The 18,338-nt window shown below is 41.3% G+C and overlaps 1 protein-coding gene across 10 annotated transcripts in view; it reads left to right on the top strand.

Annotated features, from left to right (window-relative positions):
- Positions 1-18,338, top strand: part of atp6v0a1b (ATPase H+ transporting V0 subunit a1b) — a 43,557-nt gene that overhangs the window by 1,753 nt on the left and 23,466 nt on the right. For 6 of the 10 annotated variants that reach the window (XM_083932970.1, XM_083932969.1, XM_083932967.1 and 3 more), the window contains exons 4-13: positions 1,702-1,830; positions 1,922-2,004; positions 2,969-3,095; positions 3,299-3,381; positions 4,532-4,625; positions 10,300-10,512; positions 12,117-12,267; positions 14,992-15,131; positions 15,237-15,400; positions 17,919-18,009. In XM_083932970.1, the coding sequence (XP_083789096.1) occupies positions 1,702-1,830; positions 1,922-2,004; positions 2,969-3,095; positions 3,299-3,381; positions 4,532-4,625; positions 10,300-10,512; positions 12,117-12,267; positions 14,992-15,131; positions 15,237-15,400; positions 17,919-18,009 (1,275 nt within the window). The remainder of the gene's footprint in view (positions 1-1,701; positions 1,831-1,921; positions 2,005-2,968; positions 3,096-3,298; positions 3,382-4,531; positions 4,626-10,299; positions 10,513-12,116; positions 12,268-14,991; positions 15,132-15,236; positions 15,401-17,918; positions 18,010-18,338) is intronic. The other 4 variants (XM_083932972.1, XM_083932971.1, XM_083932965.1 and 1 more) reach the window with 3 other exon arrangements.

The following is an 18,338-nucleotide window of genomic DNA, read 5'->3' as shown; positions in this document are numbered from 1 at the left end:
GTAATCACCACTCATCATCGGTCAGATTTAGTCAAGACAGGGGATCACTAGTGATAAATATTTATTGATTGTGTTATATTGCTTTGAGTTTACTCATGTATGCTGATGACTTGGTAGAAAGGTAGAAAACAAATGCATGGTAGACAGTTATAATCCACAGTCCAAGTTCTCCTCTTGGGGCTCTGTGTTAGAACAAGTGATGTTCCTCTTCTGAGGGACTCTGCTTCTATGGCCCTAGTCAGGACTGTGAAAGAGAACAGCCAAAGAAAGAGAGCTACAGTGCTACACAGTCTCCAGATAAGGCTTACATTTTTAAAAGGTCTTCAGTGGTTTCGATTTAGGAGAATAAGTGCGAGCTGACAGATGTGATTTAAATTCAAAGCTGGGTTGTATGTCTTTATTGGCCAAGTATGTGTATACACACTGTAGAAAGTGTTTCTATTTATAAACAAATAGAGTGCAAAGAAATAAATATTGCATGGATATACATGAAGTTTATGAAGGCAATGGCGAGATGATCACAGGGAGAACAGAAGCGGGTGGTAGGCAGACAGGTAGACAGGATCACGGGTGACTGAAGCAAAAGAGCACAGAAGTAATTACGCAAAGATTCACAGATAAGAGCAGAAATAACTGGGTACATGGGAAGCCAAGGATCCCAACACGATACCGCTCTGCTGATGCAACGATCTGGCGACGAATGAGTCTCAAGTCCGGCTTAATATACTGGCTTGCCCGGAAATCCACACCTCCAGCTCCCAACAGACAAACACAGAGAGAGGAGACAAATACAGGGAAACACAGACAGAGGGAGACAAAACACAGGAACAAAGGAAAGAGAGGAATTTTGACACTTGTACTCATGTGTTACTAGCTTTGTTCGAAATCATTCCCTCATTCACTCAGTCACAATTCCCTATATAGTTTTTATTAAATATTGCACTATATAGGGACTACACTGGAATTTTTGAAGAAACCGTTGCGTCAGTAGAAGCACCGGATATATGTGTGACGGAAGTGTTCAGCATCATGTAAATAAACAAAAGCTGTAAACCTATTTTACAGTCTGTTTATGATGCAAACCTGCTCTAAGGTGGACGGTGAAAGGTTCTATTGATGTTGATGTTAATTTTAATATTAAATCCCAAATAAATTGTTGAAATTTCGATGGTGTAAAAGTGTGGTTTTGTTACCATTGATTGTATGTCCTGATTGCGAGCTGTCATAACCCACGGTTAGTAGTAAGCTTGTGAGTAACGGTTGTTCGTAACTGCAGTTAGCTCTCAGATACCTGGCTACCATTAGCACTTCTTCTGCTTCTTCTTCTCCTCTGGTAAAACATGACCGCATTGCATTATGGTATGCAGGAGTACAATGTAGTGCACATTGTATGTACACTCATCACGATTTTGAACACAACTACTGTCAGGAACAGTTTCACCTCATCTTCAGTCTGAACAAATGAATCTCTGCTCTAACTTATCACCGTTGCTGTCCAGAGTACGTGATTTGTCACATGAGATGTGTTTTTGGGCGTGTTCTTATGGACAGAGATTATTCTGATACAGAGCTAAAATGCTTGTGTTTACGGAGGTTGTTGTGGTTTTAAAACTCTGTTTTAGAATGAAAACGTAGCAGTCGGGGTGTATCCTTGCAGCACAGTGTGTATTCTGACGTCATACTGTTGATTGTGACTGGCAGGCTACCTTTGAGAAACTGGAGAACGAACTGAAGGAGATCAACACCAACCAGGAAGCCCTGAAGAAGAACTTCCTGGAGTTGACAGAGCTCAAACACATCCTTCGTCGAACACAGCAGTTCTTTGATGAGGTTTGTTTAATTCACATACCACCCACCCAGAAGTGTGAATGATGTGCTTCTGTAAATAAAGTAACAGAGGTCTTCCTTATGTCTATTATAGATGGAGGATCCAAACCTGCTGGAGGAGTCATCAGCCCTAATGGAGGGCAGTGAGGGGGGCCGCGGGGCCCCGCTCAGACTGGGGTAAAGCACATAGACTGTATAAAAAATGGACGTAGCCTCTACGCTGAGGCCCGTTCTCTCAACTTAATCCAATCGTCCTCGCCTACGGGAGTCTCCATCTTGTCAGACTTTGGCTCCTCCCCATTTCCTGTGACCAAAAAAGGGCATTGATGTGATGTTGGGGGGAGGGAGATACGTCCAATGTGGGGATTTCTTTTCAATTTTGTAACAGGAACAAGATTTTTTAGCAGCGTTTATGATCTTTGTTTTAAACTCATATTCAACACGCTCATGCTCATAGACTATAAAACACTGACCCTCACCGCCAGAAACCTCCCACTGCTCCAGATTAGCATCTAGTGTATGTGTCATAGATAGCAGGCTGTACTGCAAGTCATGCAAGTGCGGCTATTTAATTAGCATAACAGAGCTAGCACGTTGTGTTATGGTTCAGTTGATCGAAGAGCAAACCCTCTTGTCACACAACCACACAAATGACCACAGCCCAGGTCGAGATGATGGAGTTAGCATGCTAATGATGCTAATCCTGACAACTAGCCTCCGAGGAGAAGTGAGGGCCAGAGGCTAACTGTCACTCAATAGACCACGCCCCTAATTATTCATAAACTTTAAACTCTAATAAAAAATAAAAAATAGCCTGGTACAAAAAAATGCATCCCCATATGTGCATTTGTGTCCTTGTGCACAATACAAAGAGGTTTTATGATCGAACTGAGCTCCAAGAACATGTCGTTTTTATATTCGTATCCGCTGTGTAGGGTTTTCATAGTAGCAGGAAGCTGTCAAAGTAAGCTAGTTTGCTTGACTGCTGACCTAGGATGATTAATGTCAGGTAATAAACATTACAAATGGCCATAGACATTTATATATCAGCCTTTTTAACAACAAGTTCTTTGTGTCAGTCAAAAGGCTGACTGTGTCCTTTGCGTTATCTGCTCTGTCACTTATACGTTTTTCTCTGCAGGTTTGTGGCTGGAGTGATCAGCAGAGAGAGGATTCCTACCTTTGAGAGGATGCTGTGGAGAGTGTGTCGTGGTAACGTCTTCTTAAGGAAGGCAGAGATTGAGGACCCTCTGGAGGACCCCGCCACGGTCAGCACACAACATACAATCACAGAGACTAGTAATGAGACATGTTAAGAACAAAAAGTACAAAGAAGTACATACGAATCAGTCATACCCATTTATGATATATGCTTACTGGCATAAGAACATATTTGAAACAGATACACAACTCATCCGTGAAATGTGTAACTGAGTGTAGGTTTTCTAAACCCTTCTCCTCTTTCCAACAGGGGGACCAAGTCCACAAATCAGTGTTCATTATCTTCTTCCAAGGTGACCAGCTGAAGAACAGGGTGAAGAAGATCTGTGAGGGGTAGGTGTTACAGAAGAAGATGCCTAAAATAGATCTAAGATGAATATTGCTTTCAGCCTAAATGATACATTTTCAGTACATATGCCACAGTTTATGGACAGAAGGTTTGGCTTAGGCAGGTGCCCTTTTATGTATGTTTAGATATAAACTTAAATGACACGATTACAGTTGTTCTCTGTAAGATTTTCATCTAGTTAACTGTCTTTTAAGTTCCCATCTATCCCAGAGTGAGTTAAAACAATGGTGATTGATCATATGACCCACTAATGAAAGCACTTGTTGCCTCTTTGCTGAGTATTCACATCTGTGTGTATGTGGAGACATTCCCTCTCTAGATGGAAATAAACCTCCATGTTAGTGACACTGCTGACAGCTGTTGGTCTGCTGGTGGAGCTTGTCACTGCCGGTTATGCTGCGTTCACTTTTACACTGAAATCTGGAACTCAGGCTTGTAGTAAGGGCAGAAGTGTAACAGGAACATGTATGTGTATGGATTTAAGAGGGGAACATATAGGGGACGGAACAAAAGTGGAGAGGTAAATGTGTGTCAATAAAGTTTACAAAAGAGTCAAAAAGTCAACACACATAGTGTACATGACAAGATGGAGGCTCTGAAAGAACACTCCACCTCCGCATCACACCAACGTGAACCTTTCACCGCCATTGTTTTAAATGTCCGTGCATGGTCCCTCCTTCTTTTTTTCTATGTCGCAACAGGCGCACAGAAAATGACCTCAGAACTGCCGTAGGCCTTGTGCTCGTACACGTGCGCACGCTCATGCTCATACAAACGTGGTCTGCACTCACACTGGTCAAACGAACTAGACTTAAGCCGTGAAACGCGCTTGGGCACGGTACGGATGGACATTGTGAATGCGCCCTGACAGGGATCGGAGACTACATTTTTATAACATACAGTCTGAGGTACAAACTAAAAGTGTGGAGCTTGAAAGACATTGGTGTTTACCTTACAGAAATGGTCTAAAAAATAGACCATGGTCAAAATATCCTCTCCCTGCTTCAACCCTACCATGCAAGAATGGCACACATTTGTATTTTTGCATCAGTATGACAGAAGGAAACCTGACAGAAACACTCTGTGTGTGTTAGGTGCTTTGAGTTGACTCTGTTGGTGGGTATATCTTTCCAGGTTCCGTGCCTCACTCTACCCGTGTCCAGAGACCCCACAGGAGAGGAAGGAGATGCTCGCTGGAGTCAACAGCCGCATTGACGACCTACAGATGGTATGTCTGTCATTACAATAGATCTTTACATCCCATCACTAGCATTAGTCACACATTAAATAAACCAAAAAAGATTTAAGGTTGATTATGAGCAGAACACCGGCATCTAGTGTCTCAAGATTGAAGTCGCAACAACAAAAAATAACTCCAGCAGTCGGGTTGCCAGGTTGGTCAGACCCGGCCCAGTAGCTACAGGAGACCAGAGTCTATTTGAGCCTGTTTGAACCCATCCAGAAGTGAGGGCCAGAGGCTAGCTGTCACTCAGGAGGCCATGCCCCTAATTATTAATAAACTTTAACCTCCAATAAAATAAAAACTAGCCTGGTACAAAACAATTAACCCCCTCTGTGTCTCATGGAGATATGACCTTAACATGCTAGAATGTTTTTTTGTACCAGACCTTAGACAGTCTGTTTAACATGGGGGTCAATGAGAAACCAGTAAACACTCAGAGAACTGCAGTTTTTGGCACTTCCTTATTGGATCAACCAGGAAGTCGCTGTGGTGGGGGCTTGGCCGTCACACAGGGCTCCTCTTTTTGTAATTGACTATTTTTTTTCAAGGTCTTTGTACTGTTTGTTACACTGCTGCTCACTAAACAAAAAAATAATCTGAAAGTTTGCACAACAGGATGTGTTCAATTGCTGAGTTTTCCATTGGGAAAATGTATTTCCAATCAAATTACAAAAGCCCTCACAGTGTAGATGGCTGTTTTCCTGTGCATTAGTTCTTATCAGTGAAAGACATTTGCCCTGTGTCATGGTGTTGTGGTTCACTAAGGTTTTTTCCTTATTAAGCCTGGAAAGAAGGCCTGGTTCTGCTTGAGAGCTCTGTTCTCATGTCAGCCTGCCAAATGTATCACTCTACTACAATAGAGCATTTGACTCAGATTTACATAATACAAACTAATTGTGTGCAAACCTGACCTGGGTCTGTGAGCCAGTACAGTCAGATCAATAAGTTTCGAGTTAATATCACAAAACCATGACAATATCAGCAACCAGAGGAGCCTGTTTAGTGGAAGGCTGCTCCTGCCCAAGTGTAGGACCAACAGGTTCAAAAACTCCTTTGTGGGACTTCCGGTTTGCCTGAAATGGAGTAGACTTTTGATAATTTTGACATTTCAGGACCCCGAAAGTCACAACAATAGTAATACTCGTCTCGTTTAACGGATACACCACCTAAATATGCCGACACATTCGACCAGACAGCCTGTAAAAGACCAGGGAGCGAAGGCTAGCCTCGCAGAGGAGGCAGGTGGCGAGATTAGCATGGTGGCCATTACTAACCTCAAGGAGCATCACCGTGCAGCCCTCTCCACAGAGATCAAAGCCCTCTCCGCAGAGTTCAAAGCCTTCATTTCAACACTCGAAGCAAACCTGGACTATGTCCATGCCACAGTGTCCGAGCACTCTCAGAAGATAGGCTCCCTCGAGGTTAATGCAAACTTACAGGACGAGCATTTTTTAACGCTGGAGGCCTGCTGTGCCGCGCTTACAGAGAGCAATGCTAAGCTGCTGGCTAAAGTCAGCAACCTGGAGTCGCGGAGCCGGTGCCATAACATCAGAGTGATTGGATTACCAGAATCTGTTGAAGGTCCGCGGCCCACAGCCTTCTTTGCAGAGCTGCTCATGGAGGTTTTCGGGGAAGGCTTCCTGGAAACAGCGCCGGAGTGTGACACGGCTCACTGCAAACTAGCTGAGAAACCGAGGCCGGGATAGAGTTGTAATCATCAGGCTGCACAGGTACCAGGTGCAGAGAAAATCATACGCAAAGCCCGCGCCAGGAGAGGCCAGCTACAATACAGAGGGTCTCCCATTGCTATACAAGGACTACGCTCCGGAGGTGGTGGAGCAGCGCCAGAAATACAGAGAGGTAATGTCGGAGCTTTACAACCTGGGCTTCATACCCGCGCTGCTGTTCCCCGCGAGGCTGATCATCATGATGAAGGACAGAGGCAGGAAAAGGCTCTCCACGGTCACAGAGGCGAAAGCCTTCATAACATCCATCCGCACAGAGGAGCCCTGACGACCGCGGGAGAGCTGTTGATTTCACCGCAGACTAGACGCTGTCATGTTGTCTGGATAACTGTGAGTGGTGCTGACAGGTTTCGCTAAGTGGTCATTTTAACGCACCGTGGACATGTTGACTCGAGGTCCTGTGTTTTCTGATGTTTTTTAAATTCCCTTGTCTTCATCCTGTTTTTGTGCCTCCTCACACTGTTATGTGAATTCAGTTTGTCTATGGTCGGCCTTCGTGCCAAGCACTGGAAGCTCGTCTGCATGTGGATTTCAGTTTGTTATTATATATTTCTTTCACAGCTTTATTTAATTTAATTTAAACTTTTTATCACCCATCGCCACAGTGTTATGTGAAGTATTCTTGTTCTCTGTTTGGTCAAAGGGCTTTCGGAAGCCTGACACTAACTCAGGGTGGAGGGTTTTATAAATGCATTCTATTCATCTGAACTGAGGTAGAAAAATACCCTCATGCTGACTAATTTGATTTAATGTCTGTTCTGGCATAATTATTTATACTATTTCTATGTTTTATTCTTTACTATTATTCTCATGTGACTTTAAGGGGTCAAATACTGTTAGTTTAAGGAGGAGACCCCGGAAGTTCAGTTTAGTGGTTAGTTCAAGCTGAAGAGCTCCGAATGTGTTTTTTATATGGGAGTAGGCCTTAGATTGGTCACATTGTTACTGTCTTGTTTTATGTTGTTTTTGTTCTGCTTTATGGGCGTTTGGGCCTTTTTTATTTTTTCTTCTTTTCCTTTTTTCCTTTTTCTTTTCTTCCTTGTTTTTCCTTTTTTTTTTTTTTTTTTTTTACCCTTCCTCCCCACTCTCTTCCTCCACTACTACAGATTACTTTAAGGTCATGCAGTGTCATTCTAACTTATTATTATGTTCCTATGGCTAATGCTGTAAAGATAGGTACTGGAGTGCGTCTGATTTACTGGAATACTAAGGGAATGAACAAAGCCATTAAAATAGGTAAGGTCCTGACACAGTTGCAGCACCTTCAGGGGGATGTGATGTTTCTGCAGGAAATACATCTCAAAACAGCCGTCACCTCACGTATTAAGAGGGCGTGGATGAGCCACTTATTCCACTCCAAATTTACAGATAGAGTTAGAGGGGCAGCCATCATCATTCATAAAAGGGTCCTGTTTGAGCCAAAAAATGTAATCCTATATACTGACGGCTGCTATGTAATAGTTTCGGGCACACTCTAGAACACACCAGTGGTCTTAGTTTCAGTTTATGCGCCCACCTAGGATGATGAACAGTTTTTAACAAGGCTATTCGCCAAAATCCCAAACCCTGACATACATCGCATTATCAGCTAGTGCTTCCGGACTAATCTCTAAAATTTAACTACCAGACGGTAGCCACACTTCTGACCCAGTGATGATCAACAAGTCTATTTCCGATTTTTACACCACAATGCAACCCAATTACTGCAGCGACCCCCAACCCCTTAGACTGCTTAATGTATCCTCAGATTGATATAAATATCTCTAGGGAGCTCGGTAGACCCATCTCTCTGTTGGAGGTGCATAAAGCGATCAAGTCTATGCAGAACAGGAAATCTCCTGGTCCTGATGGTTTTACAGTCGAGTTCTTTAAGGCATACTCGACACCATTAGCTCCCATCCTAGGGTCCTTACCCTCTGCCTCCAAACTATGATGTCATCAATAATTTCACTAGATTAGACAGGCTTCACATTAGGGAGACACCCATTCTTCAACACCAGAAGGCTGCTCAACATCATTCTTACATAGATCGGACACTCCCAAGGTCGTAGTGGCGCTGGATGCGGAGAAAGCTTTCGACCGGGTAGAGTGGGGCTTCCTATTTTATATTTTGGAGAAATTTGGCTTTGATTCTAATCTTATTTCTTGGGTTAAGCTTCTGTATGTATCCCCCTCTGCATCTGTAACCACTAACAGCGTCCGTTCAGCATGTTTCCTTCTCAAGTTTGGTTCATGGCAGGGCTGTCCGCTCTCACCCTTGTTCAACATAGCCATCAAGCCGTTAGCCATCTGGCTTAGAAACCAGAATGAGTTTGAAGGCATCACTCGTTTTGGCCTGGTCCACAAACTCTCCTTATATGCCGATGACCTTCTCTAATTTATTTCAAACCCCACAACCTCCCTCCCCCAGTTTTATCAATCTTGAATCAGTTTGGATACCTATCGGGGTATGAATTGAATATTCAGTAAAGTGAGTTATTCTTTGTCAACAACTTGGCGAGATCACTCCCACAATCCATATTCCCCTTTAAAACAGCTGACTAGGGGTTCAAGTATTTGGGGGTGTTTTTCACCAGCTCCTTCAGGGACCTTTTTCAACACCTCCCAATTTGTCTTAACAAATCTTTCTTCACAAACCTAGACCAACAACTTAACGCCTTCATCTGGCAAAATAAACCAGCCCGTATCAAAAAATATATTCTTCAACTCCCTAAACCTGAAGGCTGACTAGCACTCCTTTATTTCTGCCACTAGGTTTTCACAGAGGGGATCTTTGGAAGCATTCCACAAAACCTGGGACCCACTGCTGGCTTTTATTAGCAGTAGTATTACTGTTACTCCTGACGATGCTGAGGACACTTCCTAGTACTGGAAGGAGATAAAAAATAGGAAAAAAAAGAAGTCCTTTGTCCCTCAGGCCATCCCACTCTACAACTCCTCACTCAGGGGGAGGAGGAAATAAAGAGGACTGAAGGGAAGGAGTGGGAGCCACTCACTGCAATTAATAATCTACTCTTACACACCTGGACACTTATCTTCTTTCTTTGTGCAATAACTTTATCCACCACCTCTACATTTAACTTATCTGATTTCATTTTCCGTGAATTTTATTTGACCTGTATTTTTACATCTACCTCATATATATTTAACTAAGAGTTTACTGTTTACTGTTTATTGTTTTTTTATACTTTCTGTATTTATTTAGCTAAGAGTTTATTGGTTATCCTGTACTGTATTTTTTTATACCTCCCTTGTGTTTTTGTAAACTGCTGGAAATTCAATTTCCTTGCAGGACTTCATCCCAAAGGATCAATAAAGAGAAGTCGAAGTCTAAGTGTCCTGATTCGTGCATTTTTGTCCTGTGAAAACCAATCTCTGGTGTCATGTAACACCTGTGTGTGTGCTGGTTTGTTTAGTGTGTGAGAGAGTCGTCATGCCAACAAGAGCTGTAAAAATGTCAATGAGGGAACTGACATTCGAGCCTTATATCTGCCAAAAAAAGTGTCTTAAATCAGCAGTGTGGAGCTTTTCTTTCTACTTCAAACTGGGCTGGAGGAGTTCACAACGTGTTGCTGTTTACTGTCTCAATCTTGTGGGGATACGTAATAGTTACCTGGATGTAACTCCAGTTCTATGAGTACGTGCTGAACACTCTATATTACATAGAAAGCAGACTGACATGTTTCATGTACAGAACCAAAAGAATGCTAGTGTGTCTTTTTTCTTCAATAGTGTCAAATAATAATTTCCCTGAATAATAATCATGAAATCCATGATTCTGTGATATTTCTTCCTACAATATTCAGGATATTAATATCCCATATGACATCCCTTGCCCAAACCATATAGATATCCAGTGTTGACTGGGCCGGGATATCAAATCTAAAACATATCCCTCCACACTGCTGCTGTAGGTGCTGAACCAAACAGAGGACCACCGTCAGCGTGTGCTGCAGGCCGCCTCCAAGACCATGCGGGTGTGGTTCATCAAAGTGAGGAAGATGAAGGCCATCTACCACACACTCAACCTGTGCAACATCGACGTAACCCAGAAGTGTCTGATTGCTGAGGTGTGGTGTCCCGTCTCAGACCTGGACTCCATCCAGTTTGCTCTGCGAAGAGGGACGGTGAGTTTGTTGTTTGGTTTGGTTGTGTATTTCATATTCTTGTTTTTGTTGTGTAGACTTTAGAGGTAGCACATAGTTCTCCATTCTTCTCCTTTACACGTTGCATCTCAATGGCAGCGATTCAAAATCTTTTTTTAGATATTATGGATCTTATACATTAGTTTTGTCTGGTTTCTATACCAGAAACTTTACTTCTACCCAAAGTTCTTCTCTCTGAGGCTCAGCTTCCACTCCACACTCATGATGTACCAGTGTACAGCCACAACACATTTGCTAGTGTTTAGCTGTGTTAAAGTTGAATTCTCCTGACTTATGTGTAAGAAAAAAATACTGATGATACTACATGATAGATGATAAAACTGTATTTTCTCATAACTGTGGAAACAGCATTTAAGCCTCGATCAGCCTCTGAGTGGCTGTTTCTGGCATCAATTCTGGCTGCAAACTGGAGCTGGTCATACTGTTTCATTTACAAAAGATTATGTGATTTTCCCCTTTCTTAACAAGCCCATCAATTAGTGATTGGAACTGCCTTTGTGAGGATGCATTGTGCTGTTAAAGGGGACCTATTCTACTCTTTTTCAGGTTCATACATGTGTTTTGTGTTTCTACTAGAACATGTTTACATGCTTTAATGTTAAAAAAAAACATTTCTCATGCTGCTCATGGCTGCTGCACCCTCTGTCTGAGACGCTCTGTTGCAGCGCCTGTCTACTGTGTGTTTTCTTCCTGGTCTTGAATGAACTAGCCTTGTGAGACCATCCTGATCTCTAAGCTATATTGTATTCTACTCTCTGATCAGTCTAGTAAAGTGTGGTGGAGAAAATTTGGAGAAGTTTGCCAAGTGACCGAACCAATCAATGTTGGTTTTGAGGCAGATTTAAGTGACGAAACGAGAAGTGACTGTTCAGTGAAATGAGTGCAGCTATCGAGCAAGCCACAGACCCCCCGTGCATGTCACAATATCACATGCACATGCCTCAAGCTAGGCATACGCTAAATTACGTTAGCAGTTGCTATCTATGAGTTAGCCAGCCTACTTCCATGTAGCGTGTACTCCATGCTGTTAATTGATGAGAGAAGACACTGGCCCGCGCACTGCCAGACTTGCCGACTGCAGCTTTAAGTCAAACCAAAATTACAGATCTGTTACTTCCACCCCTGTGTATCCTATACAGTAGTGATTTCAGTTGGGCTTGAACACTGACATGAATTGAATGCAAGGCATCAGGCTGTGTGAAGTTCTCTGCAAGTCTAAAGGGCCGTCCACACCAAGAACAATTATTATATAATGACAAATATATATATAATGTTTTAAATATCTAACTGTCTATCTGAGCAATTTGATGAACGATAGAAACACTGACAGCCAATCAAAATACAGAATTTACAGGGCACTTTCAGCACATCCCTTTGTCCTCAGCTCCAGGGTAGAACAGCTGCTTTCAACTGTTTTATGATTCTCATTATTCTGGAGGCCTACGGCTGGAGTGTGCTGATTACAGAGTTTTATCATTCATCAGTGTGGATATACATCATTACCATGAAAGTACATTATAGTACTCCATGGGCAGTGTGTGACTGATGAGGGCTTTCCTTGACAGGAGAGGAGCGGCTCGACAGTGCCGTCCATTCTCAACAGGATGCAGACCAAGCAAACTCCACCCACCTTCAATAAGACCAACAAGTTCACGTCAGGCTTCCAGAACATTGTCGACGCCTACGGCATCGGGAACTACCGGGAAATCAATCCAGGTTATACAGGAATTCATTCATCCATATTTTAATTCATTACTCATCATAATATCACATTTGAATGAATGCTTACTGAAGCTTGTAATAGTGCAGCAGCAAAAAACAGACAGTGTTGGGCCTAAATGCGTTGTCGCATTGAACTTTGCCCGCCGGCTTTCATAGAGAAAATCTGCACTTCAGTCACATCAACAGCAAACCTGAAACAGCACATTGAACTGAAGTACCCGGCATTTCAACGTCTGTGCAAGCAGATAAAAAATCAAGAGACAGTCATGACGGTTCCTCGACCCAAACCCCATTAACCAGGTACAGTAGCGGCTCCACTGTCATCTTCCAGCCACAGCTGGACGACCTGGTGGTGCAGTTTACTGACGGAGACCTGCAGCCTTTGAGTAAAGTGGAAAGCCCAGCTTTCATAAAATTAATTTCAAGTTCAACCTTAATTTCCTACCTCAGCCTGGTTCCTGGTTTTACTATTCATGTAACTTGTTTGTTGAACCAGGATTCCACTTTTCCTTTTTAGTGTATACTGAAATGGAAAATTGTTAAAATTGAAAAACATTTGCACCTTAAGGATTCCTGTCCTGTTTTTCTCTTTATAGTTCCTCATTTAAAAAGACTTTTCAGCAGCAAGTTTTTCCTCATGGTTTTGAAAATATAGTGTAGGTGTGAAAGCTGCAGCTGCTGGTGTGTAGACTGAATGGACAGCATCAAAGTGTTAAAGATACAATTAGGATTCAAAATTGGATATAAAGATGAAATATGACACATAGTTTCAGTGTTAAAACTGTTAAAATAATTGCTGTCTGTCGTTCTATATTATGTTCTATCCTGTGGCAATAATTTTGAAAAATAAAAGCTCACAGCAACATATTGAAAAAGAGAACTATGAACTAGTTCATTTTTGGGAACTGTGAACTTAGTTCATAATTTTGAATTATGAACTATGAACCAAGCTAGTTCATTTTAAAATATGTGAACGGAACTTTGAACTAGTTCATGTAGAAAATGAACTTTCCCAACACTGTCAACACAGTGGGGTCATTTCTGTGACTGTTGTAATTGAATAGTGTCCTTTCAAAAATGAGTCTGAGCCTTTATTGACCTCAACTGCTGTGAAAAGCAGGCTGTTATTTGAAACCGTCTTTTTTTTCTAATATTCAACAGTAATACTGTTTTTATCCACTATTAGTTTGAATGGCTATCATCTTGTAGTTTTTTTAAATTGCTGTTACTGTAAACTACAGTAACATAAATAATTGAACTTCCTAAAAGTGTTTCAGCAGCATTCAAGTGCATGATCCCTCCATTTCCAGCTTTTAATGTGACATGTCTGCCGGAAGTATCAAATTTGATTGACAGGCGCTGAAGAGAACTGACTTTTTTGTTTGTGTTGGTCTGCATCATCATTTAGAACCTGAGGAGTTTAGTCGACAGCCGACCCTTGTACACATTATCGGATTTCTGCTAACCTTTCTTACATAAAACACGTAAGAAGTTATAGATGGTAAATGTAATACAAATGCAATATTCTACAATTTCTGTTACACATTTCAGTCATTTTCTATCATTTCTATAGTATGATCGCAATATGGATTGTTATATATGAAGATCCAATCAGCGTTTAAATGAACTTTTTTGATCACCAGCCAATGTGCTTGGTAACTTTAGAAAGTTACCAGACAATCAGAATTTCCAGTAGCCACATTTTTTCCCAATGAAATCTTTAATCATTTAGTTTAATCTGAACTTTTGACTTTACTAACGTTAGCTAACTCCCTCCTCTTTAGTCATTTAGTTTAATCTGAATTTTTGACTTTACTAACATTAGCTAACCCCCTCCTCTTTAGTCATTTAGTTTAATCTGAATTTTTGACTTTACTAACATTAGCTAACTCCCTCCTCTTTAGTCATTTAGTTTAATCTGAATTTTTGACTTTACTAACATTAGCTAACTCCCTCCTCTTTAGTCATTTAGTTTAATCTGAATTTTTGACTTTACTAACATTAGCTAACTCCCTCCTCTTTAGTCATTTAGTTTAATCTGAACTTTTGACTTTACTAACATTAGCTAACTCCCTCCTCTTTAATAATTTAGTTTAATCTGAATTTTTGACTTTACTAACATTAGCTAACTCCCTCCTCTTTACTCGTTTGGTTTAATCTGAATTTTTGACTTTACTAACATTAGCTAACTCTCTCCTCTTTAGTCATTTCGTTTTATCTGAACCCCTCTTTCAGTCTATTTTCCTGCTTTGGTTCCTTTCATTTTTCTCCCTGCTTGTGTCTTTTGTTGGACGCTCCGTTCGCTTCCATGATTTCTCTCACTGGTTTCACTGCAAACTGCGCCCAACCAATGGGCGAATAAAACACCATCACGTAGCATTACTGCCCAGTGTTCATGGGAAATGTAGGTACTGCAACAGGAATAAATGACCTTGTATCATGCATTTAATGCCTCATATTGTACATCACGTCTAGCCAGTTTGGCTGGATTTATTAACATCCGCCACAATTAATTTTAACCTGCATTTGGCAGGTGTTAATTTAGAACCCTTGACTCAATACCTTGTATCTTGTACATGAGTTTAAGCACAAATCATATGCAGCTTCATGCAGTCAGTCAGATTAGTCCAGACTGAATGATCTTTGAATGACTGAATATCTGAGAGGTTTTGATTGTTTGATGTATGATGGTCCCTACCTGTGTGTCACCTGTCACAGCTCCATATACCATCATTACCTTCCCCTTCCTGTTTGCCGTGATGTTTGGTGACATGGGTCATGGAACTCTGATGACCTGTGCTGCCCTCTACCTGGTCATCAGAGAGAGTCGCCTCGTCGCCCAGAAGAGTGACAACGAGGTACAGTAAGACATAAACAAGTCATACAGTAATTATATAAAATTCAATATAGTTCAACGTCACAGTCCACATGTTAAAAACACACGTTATTGTGTGTGTCTGTAGATGTTCAATATGGTGTTTGCTGGACGCTACATCATCCTGCTAATGGGGATCTTCTCCATATACACTGGAATCATTTACAACGACTGCTTCTCCAAGTCACTGAACATGTTCGGCTCTGGATGGAGCGTCAGGCCTATGTTTGGCCCCAAAGGAGCCAACTGGTCGTAAGTCACCGATTCTGCTTGGACTAAAGTTTGGTATTTTTGGAAATATTCGCCATGAAAATTGTCAAAACATACCAAATGAAGAATTCAACATTTTAGAAACGCATATTCACTTTCTTTCTGAGAGGGAGATGAGGTAATACATATCACTCTCTTTAGCCAGGATGTTGTCAGCCTAGCTTAGCATAAAGACTGAAAACAGCCACCCTGGTTCTGTCGAAATTAAAGAAATACACCATCCAACACCTCTAAAGCTCACTGATGAACATGTTATCATGTTGTATGCATTTGGCAGCAGCTGCCTCTCCATGCAGAGCTGTCCTCTCAGTTCAGAAGACCTCTCTCCATTTACCTCTCGTAATTGTTTATAAGACAGAAGTGACTTGTTTTATTTCCGGTTAGCAACTTCTATAGCTTCTGCTCGGTTTACTAGAGGATTACATGTGTAACCTTAAGGGCCAACTTCGCTCCAAGCCAGTTAAAGTGTAATTCCGGCGTAAAATCATCCCGTTTTTTTTCGGCACTTACATACATCAAATAAGCCATTGAGACAGTTTTTGTTCGTGTATGAACTATTAATGGATACTGATTAGCTCGGGGCAGTACGGTAAGGGCATTAAAACATCTTTTTTAACCACTAATACTGCTCAAAATAACAGCAAACCTCTGCAGCAGCATGAGAAGAGTCCCTACACAGAAAAACAAAGCACCAATGGGCTCCTTCCTTTGGGATTGACTTTGGTAATACACTTAAATGGACTTTACAGTGGCCAGTAGGTAAGTCTTTAAAACACTCTTTTAATAAACTCTGGGTTCACTAACTACGTTGTTGGTGCTTGTTTTCTGTGTAGGGACTCTTCTCATGCTGCTGCAGAGGTTTGCTGTGATTTTCAGCAGTGTTAGTGGTTAAAAAAGACGTTTAATGCCTTCACAGTCCTCTGCTTTATATACCTACTGCTTATATACAGCATGCACTGTTGGTCAAAGAGGCATTATGTAGGGGAGCCCGGAAAGGTTGTAACATAATTTTTCTCAGCACCGATAATGCCCTGAATCTTTGTGTTAAAGCTCTCAAATTTTGACACAAAGTAGTTTACCCCTATTTGTCTTCAGAAATACCAATCTTTCCAACTTTACCAACTATATTATGTAATTAATTAATTAGTGTAGCTATAACTCTATACTAGCCTATGTCTAATCTAATCTCTATGTGTGTCATCAGGGGTTAGGTGTCGGCCATTTCTGTAGCAGCATGGATGTTTGAAATGAGCATAGATGAAATACCTCACATTGCCTAAGAGACTTCTCTAATCTAATACAGGTTGCATCATTCTAACTTCAACAGTATTAGTGCTAAAATATAAACCTGACTCCTCCAGATGGATTGATTCTCATTTGCTCAGCATATCTACCTCTCGTTTGGAGATCTTTAGGGAAGGGGTGAAAATACTGGTTGCTGATTTGATAAACCATTTGTCTATATGGGCCAAATCACAGATCGTCAAAACGTATAACAGTGTTGAGGCAAAGCTCAGAAAGTAAACAACATGTGGGTAAAGGATATTTTCCCTTTGTGTAACGTGAATTTACGGATCAAAGGCCCAATTTCAGGAGCCCGGTCCATATTCAACAGAAGGATCCAGAGAAAAAAGAGTTAGTGAGCGGCTTGATCCATAGCTGCTCATGTCATCTGTGGAAGCCTCCATGTTGTTTACACTCAACATTCACTTTGCGTTTTGTCACTCTTAAATCCACCTCAAAACAAACACTGAATGGTTCGGTCGCTGGTCAAACTTCTCCAAATTTTCTCCTCCACACGTTACCAGACTGATCTGAGAGTAAAATACAGTGGAGCTCAGGGATCAGGATGGTCCCACAAGGCTGCTAAAATAAAGACTTGGTCCAAAAAAATACTTTCATCCTGAAAATATTTTTTTTGGCTTAAAAATCTGCACACTTCTTTACACAGCTATTAAATGTCACATGCAAGGTCTAGGAGGAAGTGGTGATACATGAAACTTATCTCATGGCACTCAGGTGCTGGTCCTGTTAAGACCACCCCTCATCTACCCTATGAATAAATAGGTGTCAATAGATATATTCCTAAGTTTTTTTTTACAGTCAAGAATCCTTTTGTTTCATATTTTTTGGTATCCACTCTGACCGCTGGTGCCGAGGTTAAAAACCCTGCTTCTAAACAGAGGGGGAAAAAAGGAAATTCTGAACTTATACAATCAACTGTCACACATTCAGTATACAGAAAACTGACCAACATATTCAGATATTTTCAGGAAATGACATTTTGCATGATCATGGAGAACCCGTCTTCCACCAGTCAGATCTAACCAGGTATTATCTACCCAACCTGTTCTATACCTTTATCTTAGCTTATTACAACACTATGTGGTTGATTCATGTTCTAAAATGTATTGCTGTTCCCTCTGAATCCCGCAGCATGTACACTATATAATCTGTTCCATTTCAGTACATTCATTCATTTCCTGCTGATCTGTCCTAGGTTTGATATACTCGAGACAAATGCAGTTCTGCAGCTAGACCCAGCGGTTCCTGGTGTGTTCAACGGGCCTTATCCACTTGGAATCGACCCGGTAAAACATGTTCTCTCACTAAAACAACAAAAATAAGTAGCCAGCATTTTTTTTTTCATAGCTTAGAATTACAGTACAAACAGTATTATTGTGTGTGTATCAAAGCCTGGCACATCTTCTTCCTCTGTGATATAGAGCTCCATTGTTAACCAAAAACAAGTCATTGAGTCACACTGTTCCACTGGTTGACATGTTGCTTCAACACCATGAACACACACTGTAGATTATTTTGACTCCCCAACAAAGTGACTGTTTCCTCCTGTTTGTGTGTTAAAAGCTGCAGTGCCCAGTTGTTGTAAGACATACTGACTGTCCGAGTCTTTTTAAAA

Source organism: Echiichthys vipera (genome assembly GCF_963691815.1).
Source record: "Echiichthys vipera genome assembly, chromosome: 18".
NCBI classification, from domain to species: domain Eukaryota; kingdom Metazoa; phylum Chordata; class Actinopteri; order Perciformes; family Trachinidae; genus Echiichthys; species Echiichthys vipera.
The sequence above is the reverse complement of the archived record's forward strand: the minus strand, read 5'-3'. Positions and strand labels throughout refer to the sequence as shown.